Below are 21,769 nucleotides of genomic sequence, written 5' to 3'. Positions count from 1 at the left end.
GGTGCGAGCAGATTCAACAGTAACTTTCAAAAGGGAATTAGCAGAGGGCAGCACGGTGGCGCAGTGATTAGCACTGCTGCCTCACCACGCCGTGGTCCTCGGTTCGATCCCGGCTCTGGGTCACTGTCCGTATAGAGTTTGCACATTCTCCCCGTGTTTGCGTGGGTTTCGCCCCCACAACCCAAAGATGTGCAGTGTAGGTAGATTGGCCACGCTAAATTGCCCCTTAATTGGGAAAAAAATGAATTGGGTGCTATAAATTTATTTTTGTTTAAAATGGGAATTGGCAGAACACTTGAAAAGGAAACACTTCTCGAGCTTTGGAAAGAGCAGGGAATGAGACTAAGTCTCAAGGTGCTGGCAGAGACATGAAGGGCTGAATGGCCTGTGAATGTGATTTCCTGATCTGTAAAAAGCGAAACGGAAGTAATAATGTAAAAGCAAAGGGGAAAAGAAATAGGTGAAGGATGGTGAGATTATAGCTGATGGTGACAGAGGAATGGATAGTACTCACCTGCATTCACCTGTTGCACAGTGAAGCATGGCACAAAGTCCCGACTTGGCATTATGGCTGATCAGACGCAATTTTAAAGCGCCAGGGTTTAGAGTGTGTAACTCGAGATTGTGCTGCGTTGAAAGTATGGACTGACCCAATTTTCATCATCAGCACTGTGGGTGGACCTATACCACTCTGACTGCTGCGGTTCAAGCAGGCAGCTCACCCACCACCTTCTCAAGGGCAATTAGGGATGGACAATAAATGCTGGGCTAAGCCATCGACGCCCAAATAAATAAAAAGCCGTGATACTGCAGCAGTGATACTGCTGTACAATTTGTGATTATTGGGAAGCTCAACAGCTGCCAGCTCCATCCTGCCCAGCTGCTTGACTTATTCCCCAATGTCATTCCACTTTATTCTAAAACAGGTTTTCCAGCCTGTCACAACCTACTTCACATTAATGATGCAGCTGGAAAGCCTAAACACAGCACCTTTTCACTGGTACAGAAAGGGAATATATTGGTTGCTGTACTCGTGTGAAGCAAAACTGTATATCAAAAGGTTTGCACTTTTCTTGAAAGCATTGCATTGAAACGCACTTGAAACTAGAGACCGTATGAATGTGAAATAAGATCTGAACTATCTTCAGGTGCATTCTCCTTCCTAGATGTTTTGTAAACATAGATGTTTAAAAAGATGAAATTGTTTGATCGTTTCCATTTTGCTTTGTTGCTGGTTTGTGAACAGCTGCATCTTTCGTGAAGAAAGATGTTTGAAACCTCTTTTGCTTCCTGGAAGGCAGATTCGGAGCACAGGTCTCATTTTGATGAGACCGACACAGTGGTGGGCAGTGAGTGCAGTGCCCAGCAACTGGGCAGCCATCAGCTTTTACAGCAAGGCCGGGGGAGCCAACTGGGGGCGGAAAAATCACCCAATGGTCGAGTCCTAGATTTGTCTCACCCAATGTTAGCTGCTTCCTTGAGAAAACAATATAGCCAAAGCTATACCTCCTCCAATATCGCCAATAATTCCAACACCCAGGGACAGAAGGAGATGAAACCGTCTTGGGCAGTAAGGCAGAACAAATTTACATTCTGCCTGATTTTCTTTTCCATTGGCTTCAATTGAGCAGCAGTGAAATGCGTACTGATGAGCTATTCCCTGTTCTGTGCTACCACCGAAGACAATTTTCACCCCCTATTAGCTTATTATTGGTACAGGATGATTTGCCGACACGTTTGCGATTGATGGGAGGAATAATAATAGTCGCTTATTGTCACAAGTAGGCTTCAATTAAGTTATTATGAAAAGCCCCCAGTGGCCACATTCCGGCGCCTGCTCAAGGAGGCCGGTACGGGAATTGAACCCGAGCTGCTGGCCTTGTTCTGCATTGCAAGCCAGCTATTTAGCCCACTGTGCTAAACCAGCACAGTGACCAGAAGAAGAGGAGACGATGAATAAGAAGGTCAGACAAGAACTATGTACCACTACTTGTAGGCATATTAAGTTGAGGAATTTTCCTTCAAATGCCTCTTGATTACTAATTCGCTGAATAACCCGAGTAATAAACCCTGGTATTGAAAGTGTTTAACTGAAGCAAAATTTTTCTTGACATAAAATCTCTTAAACAGAACTGTTTACATAACACGGCTGGGGAGTCGTGTGATCGGTGTGCCCCTGGATATTACGGCGATGCCACAAGGGGTTCACCAGAGGATTGCCAACCTTGCGCCTGTCCACTGACCATTCCAGAAAACCAGTAAGTTACCTACTTTGCCAGTAAGTTGCCTATTTTGCCAGCGAGTTGCCTAATTTGCAAATGTCTTGGTGCTTTGCATCGCTGTCATTACCACCAAGTAACTTGTTGCTCAATGCACTGTGGATAAGGTTAGTGATATTGTTGTGCAACTTTATGCAGTTCTTAAACGTTTTGAGGTAAAAGATTAAATTAACAGATTTGGATTTACTTCTGTGATTGCCAGAGGGCCTTGAATTCCTGGCCTCTGCCCTGTCACTGTTGTGAGAATTGCTGAGTTGAGAGAGCCATCAGTGAGGAATATGGATTGCTGTTTTCCCAGTGACGCTGCTGTGCCTGCTGAATGTTTCCATCTTTTTCACTTTCTATTTCCAGACTTTGTGTTCCTTCACAATGCAGACACGCTTGAGTGAAGCCATTTTCTTCCTTACAGAGCAGCAGCTAAAACTGACACTGTCAAACATAGAGGGTCGATGCCAGAGGGACCACTGCCGCAGGGGCTAGAGGAAACACTGGAGGGGAGGGGGGAAGGGGGAGGCAGAGGGGCATTGAGAGTGGCCTGGCAATTGGTGCCCCAGGCAACCTCTTTACTGTTGGTCATCATTGCTCACCGTACCATCGTTAAAGGTGTTTGGCTCTACCCTTGTGGGTTATCATAGTTGCAAGTTGTTTGTGCATCTGATTGTGTGGATCAAAGATGATGTAATTGGATAACTTGCTCTGGTATGTATCACTTTCTGTCTTCTAGGTTTTCTCCAAATTGTGAAAGTAATGGCGACAGTGGGTACAGATGTACAGCTTGTCTTCCTGGTTACACAGGCCAACACTGTGAACGGTAAGTGGATATAATTATTAGTAGAGGTTCCTCAAGGCTTCGATAATCAAAAGTAAGAAATTAGCATAAACCTCTGTACAGATCTCTGCAAACCTTCTGAGTTACATGAGTAATATTCTTGACCTTTGTCTCCTGGACCGGCCAGCTCCCTGGGTGTAGAGGTCAGGGAAATGTGGGTGATGACCACTTTCTTGCCCAAAGTCTGTGCCCACTTTGCCTTGCCCCAAAATATCGACATAACTTTCCCCATTTCCCCTGGGTACAGAGTTACGCGGCACTACCAGTCTGTGTACATCGGTTTCCTGATCGTGTACCCATGGGGTATGCAGATACAGGGATATGTCACCAAACCACCTTAGGAGCCTCCTCTGATTTGAGAATTTGAGAAGGTCCAGCAACCAGCTGCAGACGAGTCCGAGGGTTAACATTTGCTTGATTTTCAGTCCTGCTTCTATTATCCTGTTTTCTGCCCCATTTTCTGCACTTAGTTTCCACCCTACCTCCCAGGCAACACGCCTGCACTGAAGGCTTCTCCAAACCACTGATAGTCCAATATAGGAATTGTAGGCCTTGCTGGTGACTTTGGATTTTGTGTTCCGGTCCGGTGTTTGGTGGGCATGAGTGAAAAGCAGGGCAATTGACCCTTAAATTTCCAATTTGCATGCTTGGTAGTAATATCTTCTATGTTATGGTAATGCAGGACTGTTGAGCTGAAATTAAAATGTGCAGGTCGACGAGGAGCAGGCAGGGGAGTGACACCGGGTGAAAAGCTCCATCAGAGAGCCGGCACAGATGTGATGGGTCAAATGGCCCACTTCTGTGCTGGAACCATTCTATGACTGTGTGATTTTAATGGGTTAGTGCTGGGGCTACAGTAGCACAGAAAGGAACTCTGTATCAGTGCTTTGAGGCACGTGTAGGGATGGTGCCAATTGTAGTTTTCACCCTTGGAGATGAGCTAAGAAGTGTAACAATGCTGGGGCTGTGTAACCTTCTGCTGGCCTTTAATTAATTTGATGTAATGCACCTTATTGGATGGTGTATCACTCGCTTGGCACTGGCACTGACACAATGCTCTTTAGTTTCCCTCACCTAGTAACGTTTTGTCTTCCTTTTCAGCTGTGCCCCAGGGTATTCTGGCAATCCAAGAATCGCAGGACAGAAGTGTCATCCAGTTGGTATGTTGGCAGCGAGCACTGGGAGATGATATGGGGGGGGGGTGTAGTTTGAGATTTACCCTTTCAAAGAATCAACATGAATTGTTGAGCACTGTTAATATGCCAGGGATCTGCAGGCTGAATCTTTGCTTCCAAAATTCTTTTAGGAAAACCAAACACCACAAAACATCTAGATTTGCAGTTACCAAAACCAGTCTCGGATCATGGGTCTGAGTTGTAAAGCAGTAGGAACTCGGCAAATTCAGATTCACCATTCGCACGTGACCTTTCAGGATTAATTTCCCCCTCAGGTTTCAACCTGCTGCTCAGGAAACATAATATTTTGAAAACATCAGATTATTTTAATCACACTAAATGTGCACATGCAAAGTGTGTTTTTGCTTGGGGCTCCTAATCTTGTAAACATTAAATTCACAAACTCGTTATATTATTGCCTTTAACTGCATTGCAAATCTGTACCTCTGGCTCATTGTCGCACACAGAATGTACATGAGGCGGATGCCAACAACATTTCTAAGCTTAGCATGCAGTGATTCCAACATGGTTTAGATGCTAAGCAGATGCTTCCTCTCATGTGGCAATCCAGGGAACAAGGGACACAGTTTCAAAATAGGGGGTCTCGCCTTTAAGACGGAGATGAGGAAAAATATCTTCTCTGAGGGTCATTTAGTGTAGTGTTTGGAATTCTCTTCCTCAGAGATCAGTAGAAGCTTGGCCATTAACTATTTTCAACACTGGGTTGGACAGCGTTTTGACCCACAAAGGGGGTCAAGAGTTTTTGGGGTAAGCAGGAAAGTGGAATTACGGCCACATCAGGTCAGCCATGATCTTCTTGACTGGCAGACTAGGCTCAAGGCCAAATATCCTGCTCCTATTTTCTTGTGTTGACTAAGTAAAAGTAAAGTCAAGTCGCCATAGTCCCAGGAGACCATATTTCCCCCTGCTTTCCCCTTTGAGGGGGAGAACTGACTGGTGATAATTTGACCTGAGAATCACCACACCTCAGGTGAGGGGCAAGGTTGAGAAGGCAGAGCCTTCATGAATAACCTCAGCTGGTACAGGCATTGAACTCTTGTTGTTGGCCATGCTCTGCATCACAAATCAGCTGTCCAGTCAACTGATCTAAATAGGCCAACAGTGCAGGATCAATGATAGTTTAATGTAGTAAGCTGGTTTTAAAATTTACATCACAAGGTTGTGATTCTCTTTGGCATGATACTGCTTTGTATATGGAGTTTGAATATACTCATCGAAGTATATATTAAATGATGTAGGAAAATATCCCAAGGTGTCTGCATCAGATAAAAAGGACGCTAAACCAAGGGAGGAACTGTTCAAAGGCTGGCTTAAAAACCTGGTTCAAAAAGTAGTATGTACAAGAGAAGAGTTGAGAGAATTCTACAGTACATTATTTTAACATTTGAAGGCCCTGCTAGTAATGGGAACGGGTGATTGGGCGGGGGTACCATATGTGGGGCCTGTGGGGTGGGTATACAAGAGGTTCTGGCAACTTGCTGTGCATTAATGGGCTGCCATTGCAGCAGTTTCTCTCATTAACTTGCACCTCACTCGTTGTGAAACACTCTGCGATGTCCTGAAGTTGTAAATGGCGCTACATTGGGGATCCAAGGACAGACCCATGCACCAGTCAGGGTTGGAGGCTGGGACAGTAGTCCCACTCCTACTACAGGCCAAGGGTGCGTTACAAGATATGGGAAGATCTCAGGAAATGCCACGGCTGCACAACTTGGCAGTCACCTGGTGGAATTTGTCTCTATCCCCTTTTCCTCTTATAAGTACATAACAAATTAATATAACCATGAGCATTTCTTCCTCATTTTTCTTCATCATTGCTGCTGTGTCTGAAATTACATTCTGGAATTCCCTCCGTATATCCCTCTGCCTCTGCCCCACCACCTGCTTTTTCTTCTTTTAACATCCTCATCACCCACCCCTTTAACCAGTTGTTCAATAACCCCTTTTCTGAGGGGTTTGAGGTTTTTTTTTTGTGTAGTCACATCTCTTGAAGCACATTGTTCTACATTGCAGGTTGAGAATGTTACTGATGTGATTAACCTGGGAGGTTCCATTGATTAATAGTGGGTCACAAGTGTAATCTAGCAGTTTGAACTCTCATGATCCCGCTGGGGATTTAGCTGCAGAATGTGTGGCTGCTGAGGTGGGACATGATGTGGCTGGACACCTTTCAGCCACCATAGCAGCACGTTGGCTGCACACCTCTCTGCTACAGAGTGGACACCCCTTTTCTTATGCACTTGGATCATGAATGGTCTGATTGATAAGAAAAATAACAACATGGATTTTTATTCAATTGAAAGATAATCGTTGAATAATAGGAGAATGACTAAATATGATCAAAAGGGTAGCGGGGCTTTATTTAATCCATTGCTTGGCAGCTATGATTCCCTGGACCTGCTGCCAAGCTATGGATTAAATAAAGGCAACAGAAATGTATTGAAAGTACTCGTGTTTTGCATTGACTAAATTTGACCCTGTTCATGTTTTAGTTGGATAACACACAACGTACGGCGATAACTGAATTTACTGTTGTCTTTAGATCGCAATCCTTTCTTGGTTACTGTTTTCCCTGAGAGAACCGAAGTGGAACAAGGTAGCACCGTGATACTGAAATGCCAGGTTTTTGGTCAAGCTCCATTTTATTTCTACTGGAGTAGAGCTGATGGTCAACCTTTATCCAGCCGCGTTCAGCAAAGAGACCAAGGTAACGGTGTATTGAGAATCTCTTCGACAATCTGCGTGATGTTTAAAACTGCAAGCACAGACTGCAGTTGCGTTGAAAACACTTCCTGATTTGATGAAAGAGCATTTCTTGTTCTCAAGAGCTCACTGCTCTTCCTGTTGAATTATCCAGCAGTGTCTATGTGGTACCTGGTCGGCAAACCAGTATTAGTTAAAACCATATGAGCACTCAAAAATCCAAAGACACCGGACGCAAGAGGTTTTTCTCTGAATTAATTGAATAGGATGTAATGATGAGCTGGTCCAAGTGTTCTGGGGCTGTGAGCAGTTCTGAAATTGTGGAGAATCATCTTTGTCTTCCTTTGTAGTTGACGTTTTAAGACAACCTTTCTCCACAAATCCAGCAATCCAAGTGTAAAAGTTGATAGAACCGAAGAGTTCTTGGAGTACAGAAGGAGGTCATTCAGCTCATTGAGTCTCCACCGACCCACTGAAACAGCACCCAACCAAAGTCCACTCCCCCACCCAACCTGCATGGTTTTGGACTGTGGGAGGAAGCTGGAGCCTCCACAGTCACGGGGAGAACGTGCAAACATCACACAGTCACACAAGGCCAGAATCAACCCCAAAAATTTAGATATCTGGCGCTGTGAGCAGCACTGTGCCACCATGCTGCTTAGGATGTTCTTGTATTGTCATGCAATAGTCAGGAAACTGCTCTTCAGTATTAGAAGTCTTCGATGGTTGTTGAAGTAGATACTGTTGGCGACTGCTTTGGTGATGCTTGTTCTTTTTCTAGCCTTGACCAAATATGTGAAATATTGGAACGTCACATCTTCTCTGTTCGGAACTAAGCCTACCTAGGAATGGTTCATTAAAGCTTTAGTTGTCACCCAAGGGTGATTTCGCCCATTGGACATTGTTTGAACCATTCATGTAGTGCCCAAGTGAACATGAGGTTGAATTAATTATTGATTACAGCCATTGCTCTTAACTTTGTGATAAGTTAGTTGGACAATTGAATTCCATTGTTGGCTGTTTCTCTTGTCACCAGTGCCCACTATATACTCTGTGCCCTTAAGGGATTTGCATTCGCACTTAGAACATAGAACATAGAACAGTACAGCACAGAACAGGCCCTTCGGCCCTCAATGTTGTGCCGAGCCATGATCACCCTACTCAAACCCACATATCCACCCTATACCCGTAACCCAACAACCCCCCCCTTAACCTTACTTTTATTAGGACACTACGGGCAATTTAGCATGGCCAATCCACCTAACCCGCACATCTTTGGACTGTGGGAGGAAACCGGAGCACCCGGAGGAAACCCACGCACACAGGGGGAGGACGTGCAGACTCCACACAGACAGTGACCCAGCCGAGAATCGAACCTGAGACCCTGGAGCTGTGAAGCATTTATGCTAACCACCATGCTACCCTGCTGCCGCAAGGTCCACTTAGAACATAGAACATAGAACGATACAGCGCAGTACAGGCCCTTCGGCCCTCGATGTTGCACCGACATGGAAAAAAAAACTAAAGGCCATCTAACCTACACTATGCCCTTATCATCCATATGCTTAGCCAATAAACTTTTAAATGCCCTCAATGTTGGCGAGTTCACTACTGTTGCAGGTAGGGCATTCCACGGCCTCACCACTCTTTGCGTAAAAAACCCACCTCTGACCTCTGTCCTATATCTATTACCCCTCAATTTAAGGCTATGTCCCCTCGTGTCCACTTGTTTGGACTCTTGTGGTAACATCGGAAAATCAAGGCCCACTAACTGATTGTCCATATTTAACTGTTTAAAAGGACAGAATTCACATGTGAAATGTAGGGTTTTCAACTTAACGTGGAAGGGTGCAATTTTTTAATCATGGTGTTCATGTTGCTGGTGTCGACACAGATTTGATAGGAGAACTCGCAAGTTTGCAGTGCTATTTTTTAATGAACTGACAGTGAAGTCATAGATGTCTACAGCACAGAAAAGGCCCTACGGCCCATTGCGTCTGCGCCGGTCAAAAGCAACCGCCTAAGAATTCTAATCCCATTTTCCAACGCTTTGCATGCCTTGGCATTGCAAGAGAACATCTAAATTCATTTTTATCTCTTGTTGTTGAAAAGAATAACCTTAGTTATTGAAACTGATCATCTTTCCCTCTACATCCATTGACTGTCGATAGTGTGGATCCCATATTGACTTTGAGAACATTGGATCAATTCATCTGTTGCTGCGAGTGACATGGGCTGCTAACGGGTTATTTCTGAATTCTTCTCTACCAGGTGAAGAGCTGTTGATCAGGGAAATTAAATTACCTGATGCCGGGACTTACATCTGTACCTGTCGCAATATGCAGACCACCAATTCGAGTCGGAGTGAAGTCATTGTTAACGGTGAGTTACAGAAACAGACCAGAACCAATGCGATCAAAAACCAATGTGATCGCGCTTCGAACAAATCACTGCAGCATAGAATCAATTCAAATCTCGCTTTCCCAATCTCCAGGAAATTGAAGATTTCTTGAATTTTGCTGCAGCTGCTTCCTCTCCCCAACATTTGGCATATTTCTTCATTGTTTTTGTGGCTTCTTGTTTTCGTCTTATTTTGAAAGCAGAATCCGTCATCTGGGTTTGAAATGAAAGCACACCGCGTCATCAGTTTAGGCACACCTTCCTTCCTCTTCCCTCACTCTTCCCATTTAGAAGCCCATTGATAAATTAGCCAAATCTGTCGCCAATCATTTTTAAAACTAATTTGCGAGCCAGCATATACTGGATTATACAGGCTTTATTTCTTGCAATATTTTCTGTTAATTTATGCTTCCAAATGTTAGGAGTTTTTAATGACGTTGATTGTTGACTAGTAAGGCCACATTCTTCACCAGAGCCAGAAGAGTGGATTTTAAGCACCCACGCCAGCAGGTTGAAGACGGGAGGGGTTGGCGGGACATGTAAAATCCAGCAAATGGCCCTTTCATCACAGCACCCCTGACTTGCCTGGAGGTGGTGGAAACTTCAGGCAGCCCACCTGCCCTTGGGTCCCACTGAAGCCCCTAAAGGACCTCAACCTACCCCATTGGTATTTTACCCACTGTAGTGAAAAGCTTCATCTGCGTTGACGGGTGTCAGGCTGTGGGGGGGCAGTGACCTCCTGTGCAGATCCCCTTGACCCCTCAGAGGCACCATCCCAAGATTATTAACACCCCCTTAATCCTCCTTCACCTTGCCGCTCTCTGAACCTAGCTTTCCAACCTTTCACCTGCCTTGCTGAGAAGTAATCAACGCTCCTGTTGGCAGATGCTGCTGGTACTACACTGATGCCAGCAAACTGATTGGCTTCCAGCTATCTAAGGTGCAACTTCCTTCCCAGAAAGGGGCAGGCGCCTCGCCTTAAAGTAATTGACGCTGCGCCCAGTCTTAAATTGCTATGGGACAGCTATTGAGAACCTGGGTGGGCACCTTTGTTATCGGTGAGGGGGAGGCGGGGCTAAGCCATGACAACCCTTAAAATCCAGCCCATTGAAACTTGCGTTTCCCTAGACTAATTGGCTCAATGAGGGCATTGACATGGAGGAGTCGTGAGCATTATTTTATCCAGAAGTATTTGGCTTTAGTTACCTTACCTATGATGGCTGAAGCATGTTTCTCATTTGTGTGTTTGCATATGTGGTTTCTCGAAAACAATGAGTTCACCTGGCAGTTACTGCTGAATTCAAAGTCAAATAATATTACCAATTATCAAAACATGTAGCGAGCAAATGCTTTGAGAGCCCCTGCCACATTGAAAGTTTTGGCTTTGAAATGCCGTTTCTCCCACACAGAGAGCATGAGTCTATGGTAACAATTGCTTTATTGCAGCTGAGCCACACTTCAATAGTGGAAAAAGTGTGGTATAATATTTCTTGTTGCCAATATATTCTAAACTAACTTCCTAAACTAACTAAACAGTACTATGTGGGTAGCTGTTCACATTAGTTCCGTGAGTCACTTGGGAGGGGATTAATCCTTCGGTTCTCAGTCCTGTGAATCCCTCCATCTTCGGTGGTTTTTAAAACAGGGCCTGGGCAGTGACCCCTATTACTCTTAACCAAAAGTCACTGGATTTCAACTATTTGTGAAGTCAAACTCCGTTTTCAGTAGAAAAAGCTCCCTGCGTTAGTTTACTTAAATTCATCAATTTGGTAACAAGAAAATTCAAATTGTCTGGTGCAAAAAGTGAATTTCAACTCAGCAGAATGCCAGTGCCTACAGAATGTACAGTGTTGGACAGCTTAACCCCTGCAGGACCTACAGAATTTCCAAATTACAACATAATTTCTTAGTTACAAGGTTTTCCTCACACATCTATAAACTGGAGAGTATTGTTCTGTGATGTGTTTTTTGTTTTAACCATTTTACCATTCTGATTTCTTCTCTCTTTGTAAAAAAAAGTTTTTCTTTAAGATTTAACATTACCTCAGAGCAACCAAATGCTAAGGTTGGTCCTGTTTCTGTAACATAGAACTGTACAGCACAGTACAGGCCCTTCGGACCACGATGTTGTGCCAAACTAGTCTGAAACTAATACCAAATCAACCTACTCCCAATCATTCTAGTGCATTCCACATGCCTATCCAATAACCGCTTGAAAGTTCCTAAAGTGTCCAACGCCACTACCATAGCTGGGAGTGCATTCCACGCCCCAACCACTCTCTGAGTAAAGAATCTACCTCTGACATCCCTCCTATATCTTCCACCATGAACCTTATAGTTATGCCCCTTGTAACAGCTACATCCACCTGAGGAAAAAGTCGCTGACCGTCCACTCTATCTATCCCTCTCATCATCTTATACACCTCAATTAAATCACCTCTCATCCTTCGTCGCTCCAGTGAGAAAAGCCCGAGCTCCCTCAACTCTTTCTCATAAGACCTACCCTCCAAACCAGGCAGCATCTGGTAAATCTCCTTTGCACCCTTTCTAATGCTTCCACATCCTTCATCCCGCAGTTTCCTCCTAATATGACACGGCGCAAGGATTAATTTGATGAAGAAGAACATTTAATTATCTACCATTTGGCACAGTCATCTGTTCGGAATTCTAGATTGCACCAGATATTTCTCTATGGACTCTCCTGGGTATTGCTGTTGCTGCTCTTGCTGGGAGTATCTGGATATATCCGTAACATACATCTTCTGTTTTATCCGCAGTCCCCTCTTTCAGAGCCATAACGGTGACTGTGGAAGAACCAAGGACACAAACAGTGAGATCTGGCATCACCGTCAATTTTATCTGCACAGCAAAAAGTCAGGTAAACATCCCTCACCCAGCAAATGGCTGGAAGTCAGTGGTACCTGCATGACAACCTGGTGCTTAAACATAGTAGCATTGGGAAATTCAGATAAACGCCTGGGGTCTCTGCTCACTGCCTTAGTTTTTCACAGTAACTTCATTGCAATGTAAGCCTACTTGTGGCAATAAAGATTACTAATTAGTTTTATCGGTATAAATTTCCCAATACCGGCATAACCAGCATAATAGATTTTGGAATTTTATTTTTAAATTTAAAGTACCCATTTCTTTTTTTCCAATTAAGGGGCAATTTAGCGTGGCCAATCCACCTACCCTGCACATCTTTGGGTTGTGGAGGTGAGACTCACACAGACACGGGGGGAGAATATGCAAACTCCTCTCGGACAGTGACCCGGGGCCGGGATGGAACCAGGGTCCTCGGTGCAATGAGGCAGCAGTGCTAACCACTGCGCCACCGTACCGCCCCTCGATTGAGAAATTTTAAAACGTCAATTACTCTCGGGGTAACTCGGGTTTTTTTGTGATCGTTTGCGTTAATTTTAAAAATATTTGTGCCAGAAAGAGGCCCACCCACCAAACTGGTTACCGACCTCCTCCCTCAGAGTGAATTGATCACCAGAGCAACATTCCAGTAATTGTTCACACTTTCAGGCCCAAGGTGGCTCCAAGATTAAATTGGATCTTGATGGGCACAAGGGGTAGGATTTAACTAAATGGGAACAAAGTCCCATGTTGAGCACGTTTAGAGGTGCTCGCAGCGCTGATAAACACAGCGCTATAAAATGCCACCCGGGTTGTTAGGATGCCTCAGCGGGGAACACGGGGCCGAGGTAGCGCACAGCCCCGTTTTGTGCACTGAGGAGCTCCACTCACTGGAACTCCTCAGTGTAGAATCACACAGCTCGTGAACCGGAGAATCCAGCCCAAGGTCACTAATAGACATTTTTGAATGTGCTTTTTTAAATTTAAGGATGTTAAGGAACTGATTACCGCACAGACTTCATTAATGAACACACGAATAATTTACCCAGCTCCCTCTGTGTCTTTTGCTTGCGAGGACTCCACCCGCTGGGGTGATTCCTGACTCTGAGTCTCCATTGGTCATCCTGGCATGTGACTCTTACTCTGCTGTGTTGCCCTCAAAGGGACAATCACTACTTATGCCTCAATATAACGAGAAAATAGAAAATGTTTGAAGACATTTTCGGTTATTTAAAATCAGATTACTCACTGGTGGATTGGCACTGACTTAAAAGACTAATTTCTTTGTTGTCAAGCGTTTTGAGCTATTTAATCAAACTGCGCCAAGTTGCCACTCTTAAGATTTTTTTAAATAAAGTTTGTTTCTGTTTGTGCTGATTTATGGCAGATTTTGTACTCTGTGATGTGCAAATGAGTTTGAATGGAAACTCGGGGGGGGGGGGGGGGGGGGGGGGGGGGGGGTGGATGGGGAGGTTGAAGAAAACTATTTTCAAAACAGGAACAATTTGGTGCCAGAATTGCTGATTGCTGAATTTTCAAAGCAGCTAATCTACCCCCATGTCACTCATTCTATAGAGCGAAAGAGAGCGAGGCACCAGCACAGTGTGCATTGGGTACGGACAGGCCTTTCACTCAGGCAGGGTTTCCCACATGTTCTCCTGAAAAGATTTTCAGTCTTGGTGTGTTAGGGTTAAAAGTGCAAATGTTGTGATGACCTGCAACACATCTAGAAGACTACCTCAAAATATAGGGTAACACTTGGTATCGTGGACATCATAGAACATAGAACAGTACAGCACAGAACAGGCCCTTCGGCCCTCAATGTTGTGCCGAGCCATGATTACCCTACTCAAACCCACGTATCCACCCTATAACCGTAACCCAACAACCCCCCCTTAACCTTACTTTTATTAGGACACTACGGGCAATTTAGCATGGCCAATCCACCTAACCCGCACATCTTTGGACTGTGGGAGGAAACCGGAGCACCCGGAGGAAACCCACACACACAGGGGGAGGACGTGCAGACTCCACACAGACAGTGACCCAGCCAGGAATCGAACCTGGGACCCTGGAGCTGTGAAGCATGTATGCTAACCACCATGCTACCCTGCTGCCCCAAATCGTAGTGTGAAATAGGTCTGGAATTCTTTCCTTAAAAATTATATTTCCATGGGAACCTCTGTTCAAATGTTAATGAACAGAGTATTTTAAATTAATTCCGTATTTTCAGTACTTAATTTTGAGTAACGTTTTGCAGGCTGCAATTTAAAGCTGTCGTTAACATTGAGGGATTAGAATTTTCTTCAGCTTTTGGGGACTTTCTTTTAATTTAGTCACAGAATCTCTAGCAGACCAATGTTCCCCTCCCAGCTTGAGTCCTCTGACCATGGTTCGTCCATTATCTGAGATGGGATTGACTATCACAGCATTGACCAGGTCTTCCCCTGTGATCTGTACAACACCGTGATTCATTTTCTCACTATGCCACTGGAGACTGTTGCCTAATGGATGGGAAAATGTTTATGCTCTACCTCCCACCCCCAACCTGACGGATTTACAGGTGGGGGTGAGTGAATATTTCTCGGATGACCTATCCACTGTGTCCCCATTTGACCTGACTTCTCTACAATTTTAAGCTGGGACAGGCGAGGCCTCTGTTGCCCTGCGCAACTTTGCCTCAATTGAGGAGGTCCTTAAGTGGCCAATAATTGACCACTTGAGGGCTGTTTCCTGCCCAGCCTCAATTTTTAGGCTGGCAGGTGGAGTTGTGGGGTGGGAAAGCCTGAAAATAAATAGGTTCAGGCGTACGGCGGGAAGGGAAGCCTCCTTCAGCAGCTCCCTTTTAATATCGGCCACCTTTAAGATGCTTAACGTCTGGTAACCGCAGGCCAACCCTCCATCATACTCTTCTTCCCCCCCCCCCCCCCCCCCCACGCCCCCATCCACACCCCTCCTCCCCCAGGTCTCTCCGTCGACACCACAATTGTCCACTCCTCCAGGCCTGCCCAGCCTGAGATCCCTTGAACTTGCCTCAGCCTGGACTCCTGGGACTGAGGCTTCAGGGTCTGCTTGCAGTTTTGAAAAGCTGCAGGGATTAGAGTGCCGCCGGACAATCAGATTGTCTTCCTTATGAGTGAGGGGGCGGAGGTCCTATTTCCAGCAAGCTAATGCTTGTCAGAGCATGAAAACACCAAGGGCAGACAGTGCGGCATGGATGTGTTCCCGCCAGCTCTTCAGATGGCAGGAAGGGAAATCTCCCACCCACCCCCATCCTAAAAACCTTGGTCAACGTCTCCACTTGTCAGCTTCACCCTGCAGTGTTCACCTTGCCAAATTTCTTGTCCTTTTTCCCAGTTCACATTCACGCTGTGCAGGCTGATTCAATAGTCGTCGCATTAGGGGCTGGTTTAGCACAGTGGGCTAAATAGCTGTCTTGTAAAGCAGACCAAGGCAGTCCAGCAGCGCGGGTTCAATTCCCGTACCAGCCTTCCCGAACAGGCGCCGGAATGTGGCGACTCTGGGCTTTTCACAGTAACTTCATTTGAAGCCTACTTGTGACAGTAAGCCATTTTCATTTTCATTTTGTTTCTCTGCAAGTATGATTCAGCAATGAATAAGGTTGGCTGAATCTAACATAAGATGTTCTTGAAACAGAAATGGAAGAATCTAGCAGATGAGACATTGCTAGGACATGGGTCATGACCATAAGTCCCTGAAAACTAAGTTCTCTGTCTTGCCTGCTCTGATGTAAGAATAAGTACAACGAATGCAGGCCATGCTTCCTCTGGGCAGGGAGATAGATTGTGCAGGGAACCATTCACAAACTCAGTGCATCTCTTTAATTTTGATTATTGCAGTCAAAGGTCTGGGAACCAGCCATTCGTCCTTTCAGCTGCACTTCGTGCACAAGCTGAAGGTGCAAACGGAAAGCTTCACTCTGATATTCAAAATTGATGGCTTGAAGCAATAAAATTTGATGGGGTTTTATTTTGGATTTTTCCCTCGAAAAGTAATAACTATGCAAAGTAAGTTACTTCCCAGGAGGTTCCTTTGCCTGGCCGAGAAGTCATCCTGGACACTGAGTGGGATTCAGTGCAAAACACTTGAATAAAACTATTTATGGAGGTGAGACTCGGTAAAGCATGGAAATCACCCAAAAGTATTGGCTTAGAAATATCGTGCAGTTACACATGACCAAAAGCACATACGATTAGGAGCAGGAGTAGGTCATTCAGCCCCTCAATTCTTACTCCACCATTCAACAAGAACATGCCTGATCTGATTGTGGCCTCAACTCTTGTTTCCTGTCTGCAGCCCCCCCTCCGCCCCGATAACCATTGACTTCTTTGTCAGTCACAAATCTATCGAATTCAGCCTTGAATATATTCAAGGGCCCGGCCTCTACTTCTCTCTGGAAAGAGAATTCCACTCACTAATGATCCTTTGAGAGAAAACCCTTCTCCTCGGCTCCATCAAAAATGGGCGACCTCTTATTCTTGTGGCCCCTAGTTCTAGCTTCACTAGTAACTAGCAGCTGAGTGGCAAATCGACTATAATTGGTCGTAACACCCGTGGAGTGACAATCAATGGGCGGGATTCTCCCGTACCCGGTGGGGCGGGGATCCCGGCGGGACAGAATGGCGTGAACCACTCCGGCGTCGGCCCGTCCCAAAGGTGCAGAATCCTCCGCACCTTCAGGGGCTAGGCCAGCGCCGGAATGGTTTGCGCCACGCCGCCTAGCGTGCAAGGCCTTTGGTGCCATGCCAGCCGGGGCCGAAGGGACTCCGCCGGCCGGCAAGAGTCTGCGCAGGAGCGTCAGCGGCTCCTGACGTCATCCCTGTGCATGCGCAGAGGGGAGGTTCGCCTATGCATCGGCCATCGCGGAGGCTGACACGGCCGACGTGTAGGAAAAGAGTGCCCCCACGGCACAGGCCCGCCTGCGGATCGGTGGGCCCCGATCGCGGGCCAGACCACAGTGGGAGCCCCCCCCGGGGGGCCAGATCGCCCCTAAGGGACCTAGTCTGATCCACGCCGGCGGGACCGGCAAAAAACCAGCAGGACTTCGGCCCATCGTGGGCCGGAGAATTCGGGCAGCCCCGGGGCCCATTGAGTCGCGCCGGTCCCCGCCATTCTCCGGGGCAGGCGGCGCGTTTCATGCCTCGCCGACCTTTGGGGGTCGGAGAATCCCGCCCAATGTTTTTTAGCAGTGGTATCTGAAGGATAGGTAGTTGGCCAGCACATTGCGGGTTCTTTGAACACTACCACGACATTGTTTCCTTCCACTGGCGAGGGCAGACGGTGCCTTGACATTCCATCCTATCCTCAGATTTGACATTGCCACACTCCTGCAGTACTGCACTGGGAGTCTCAGCCTGAATTTTGAGCAAGATCTTTGGAGTTGGGCCTGAGTATTACCCACTGAGCAGCAGTCAAGCATCATTCTTCTGAACACTATTTTTTCACTGCTCGATTTGGAAAGCATCAGTGCAATAATTATCAGTTTGACATGTGGACATTGTTACCAGTTCCAGTTTCTTGCTATTTTGTGACGAGAGTATTGATTATAGATTTGATAGGCATGTTTGGTGGTAGGAGTAGTGTGACATTTCATGTATTTTTGACTTGCAGTCCCCCGCATACACATTGGTGTGGACCAGGAAACTTGGAGGCAAACTCCCAAACACTGCAGTAGACTTCAATGGAATCTTGACCATCCGCAATGTTCGCCCTGAGGATGCTGGTGCCTACATCTGCACAGGCTCCAATATGTTCGCCATGGATGAGGGGACTGCTGTCTTACACGTACCAGGTTCGTGAACTGCACCATTGAATACTCATCATCCTCTCCTCCCATGGTGCATGGCATTCCACCAACTGCCTCCCTGAGCCCCTTGACCTGCAAACAGCACTGTGCTTTGCCGTGACATTTCTCTGCTTTATTATTTCACCTTTTGCTTCCCCTCTGCTGTGGCTGATCCCTTGCTTCACCTGTTTAAATTGTTCAACTGCAGCCTTGCAATACAGACTTTTCTGATTGGCTATATGTTTTTCTTCCCCCAATTCCACCCCCCGCCCACTTTTTTTTTTTAAATTGACCTCTTTAGAACAATCTGGCCCTACTAAATAGAATGACATTTTGATACTTACAGTGATTGAATTGGATTTTAGTCAGCAGTAGGGACTTTCTTGGGAAAGGTGAAGAGTTTCTTTTAGCGTAACTATCTTATTTTCGTTCACCCCATGTTAATTTTTCTTAGCCGTGTTCAGAGCTATAATGCATTAATGACACTAGTTAGGCACAACATGGCTGCCAGTCCCCACGGAAATCCTTGATCTGTATTTTCCGGGTGGCATTAGCTGGACGTAAATTCTTGTGTCGTCGCCTGTTCCCGAAGGGCGTAGCTATCTTCGAGATAGTTTCAGTAAAGTCTGTCTTAACGCTTTGCCAGAGCTGTAAACTAAAAGGAAAAGAAAATAAGAGGAGCATCTGGAGGCCAAGAACTGATTTGTTGTTTATAATGTTCTCACCTGGAGACTTCCGTTAACCATATCAAGGTAATCTCTGCAGGTAATCTGCAAAACTGCCTAGCTAGAGCCGTTGATGTATCAGGCATGTAGAGTTAGTCATAAATTCAGCACAGCAGGAGTTAGTGCAGTCAGCAGTGGAATCTCTTTCTAAAACCAAATACATTGCTAATCTAGAACCAAGGCTGCTGGATGGAATTAAGAAGCCGTTCAGCCATGATTGGGGACCAGGCTGTTGGATGGCCTACTGCTGTTCCTATGTCCAGTCGTTGTTTTGCAGTCTGACTGCAGTTGAACACTGGCACAAAATGGTCTGCCATGTTCCCTTGAATATCGATACTTTAGCTCATAATCATAGAATTTACAGTGCAGAAGGAGGCCAATCGGCCCATCGAGTCTACATGGAGAAAATAAATACTTCTTACAATTAGAGGCCAGGGCTTATGAAAAGAGAAAACCTTGCAATTAAAATGATTTTTATGCCCCTCTCATATGTGAAAATTACAACATAGGTCGCTTTTAAACTTCAACTTTTGATTGAATCTACTTCCTTTATTTACACAACAGTTGTTTGTACCGCACGTTGTAACTTGTAGATAATTTGCATACTATTTATTTCATGTATTCATCGCTTGTTGTAGGGGTTGTGGAATAAACTCAAGAAATATTTAACCATATTATCCTGTAATTCCGAGGGTTTGAAAGCCAGTTACAAGGTTTAAGCTTCTTGGTTTACAAAACCCTACACCTTCAGTTATGTTGGATCCAGGGGGCAGACTTTAGCTGTCGGAAAGTGATACTTTTGCTGAAAAGTTTACATAGTGTTGGGATATTGCGATGTGAAAGCGTCAACCTATGGAGGCAGGGGTAGTTTAGAGTTGAATGTTAGATCTCAGAATATTCATAGGCAAAATGCCAGAAAATGTTCGTGGTGCTCCCTGTATCTAAGTTGGACTCCTTGGATCACATCCTCTTCCCTATCCACAGTAGCTTTAGCAGTGTCCGCTTAAGGTTAGCAATACTGACATCTCGCAGCATCTTACAGCACAGAAATTAGGCCATTCGGCCCATCCTCCTTGAAGCCTCTTCTTTTCAAACCCTTCCCCACCCTCCACCGCATTATTTTGAAGTCCAGGTGATTACATTGTAAAATGAATGCAGGTTGCCTCAGTTCCCTCTCTTACCCTCCTCAATGTTTCTGTTGTGTCAGTGGGTGTTGGTGGTGTTGGTCTTGGTGTTCCTTTCCATCGGTGTTAGGTTTATTTCTGCTGACGCTCTGTTAAGACACCAGGGTAGTCGTGGGTGATGAGGTAACCAGTCATATTCTGGTGGTGCAGCGAGCCTTTTGGACATTTCTCAAATCAACATCCAACCTCTTGCCTCACAAGAGAGTCTTCCATTTTATGACCCATTATGGACATTATTTAAAACTACTTGGAAAATGGTCCATGTCAAAATAGGTTTTTATTAAATGTTTCTTTAAAAAAAAACTGCACTCCATACCTCCAAAAGATTTAATTAGCAGTTTTAAATTATTCACCAGACACTGAAATGACCAAATAAAATTGACAGTTCCATGTCTGGAAGCAATGAGATTTTTTTCATTGGAATTGGTATGGGAGTCACTTGTTATAAAATGTCAAAACAGACAGCATGTTGAAGTCAACCCCATCGATAATATATACTTAACGGTATCTGTTTAGATACAGCATTTGTTGAAAGATTAGCAGGTTCATTTTTAAGTCTATACTGTTGGAGATGCACTGATCTTTTTGCAATGATAAAAGATCGATCTCACCAGATTGAGTTGACACTTTAACATTTACAACTCTTACGAGTTACACCCTCTCACTCCACGCTCCTGTAAACACGGCTGCATTAAGGAACAGAAGGCAGTGTAATTCCTGTTCATTTCCAACTGCAATCCAAAATTGTTCCTCATCTCTCCGATTCCCCCCCCCCCCCCCCCCCCCCCCCCCCGTGCTTGTTTATACTATTGCTGGGGTTGGCTCGTAGGTTTTAAGCGTTCCAAAGTGATGGTAACTGCGTGAAAACATGAGCAAAGAGGTTGACCATCAGGATTTCAGTGAAGTTTCCATATTCCAAAGGTGCTTGTTTCTGATTTTTGTTTCTCACGTTTGGTGCTACAAAATGACCTGAGAAGTTGTTAAATTTATTTCTTCCGACTGTGTACTTTTATGAAAACATAAACTTGTGTGTGTAATTATCTGTTTTATTTAATGGTCAGTTCTGTTACTGATGGCCTGTTTACCTGTACTCTCTGAACTGTAACCCATTTTTGGGAAAATCTTTGGATTTTGCTACTGTTATTAAATAGGGCTCAAACAAAGTTAGGCACCCCCTCTAAATTTAACCCACCCCCTCTTGAGAAGAGGTGGTTACACTTACCGCTGTTTTGCGGGAATCAAATTGCATTTGCTGGGTGTGCACGGATTGCAGTGAGTGAAACGAGCCAGAGAGCCAAAACACAGGGTAGGACGGATGCCATTTCAAAACATTGCATGATTAATGAAGTACTCTGAAATGAAGTCACTTGGGCAAGGGTGAGTCATTTTACACATTGCATGATCCCACACACAGCAATCACCAGTCCCATCTGTGTTTGGTGGTCGTTAAGTGAGGAACGTTTAGCCAAGGAACCACAAGCACTCTATTAAGTAGCGGCAAGGAATGTACATTTGAACCACTGGGGTAACACACAAGGTCTCAATATGGAGGCCCTCAGTGCTGTGTTCGACCGGTAGCTTAGATATTCTACTCAACTCCTCATCGTGAGTGTTAATCCACAACCTTCTCATTTGCTTATCAATTTGAAGTGCCTTAAGTGCTGAGCACAGTCGCAGTGAGTTTAATCAGGAGAGGGCAGCACGGTAGCACAGTGGTTAGCACAGTTGCTTCACAGCTCCAGGGTCCCAGGTTCGATTCCTGGCTTGGGACACTGTCTGTGTGGA

General features: G+C 45.3%; 1 protein-coding gene across 2 annotated transcripts in view; it reads left to right on the top strand.

Annotated features, from left to right (window-relative positions):
- Nucleotides 1–21,769, top strand: part of hspg2 (heparan sulfate proteoglycan 2) — a 571,937-nt gene that overhangs the window by 351,923 nt on the left and 198,245 nt on the right. For both annotated transcript variants that reach the window (XM_038821731.1, XM_038821732.1), the window contains 7 exons: nt 2,131–2,258; nt 3,004–3,090; nt 4,210–4,268; nt 6,847–7,011; nt 9,279–9,389; nt 12,185–12,285; nt 17,901–18,081. In XM_038821731.1, the coding sequence (XP_038677659.1) occupies nt 2,131–2,258; nt 3,004–3,090; nt 4,210–4,268; nt 6,847–7,011; nt 9,279–9,389; nt 12,185–12,285; nt 17,901–18,081 (832 nt within the window). The remainder of the gene's footprint in view (nt 1–2,130; nt 2,259–3,003; nt 3,091–4,209; nt 4,269–6,846; nt 7,012–9,278; nt 9,390–12,184; nt 12,286–17,900; nt 18,082–21,769) is intronic.

Source organism: Scyliorhinus canicula, chromosome 16 (genome assembly GCF_902713615.1).
Source record: "Scyliorhinus canicula chromosome 16, sScyCan1.1, whole genome shotgun sequence".
Classification (NCBI taxonomy): Eukaryota; Metazoa; Chordata; class Chondrichthyes; order Carcharhiniformes; family Scyliorhinidae; genus Scyliorhinus; species Scyliorhinus canicula.
Note: the sequence above shows the minus strand (reverse complement) of the source record. Positions and strands in the feature narration are given on the sequence as shown.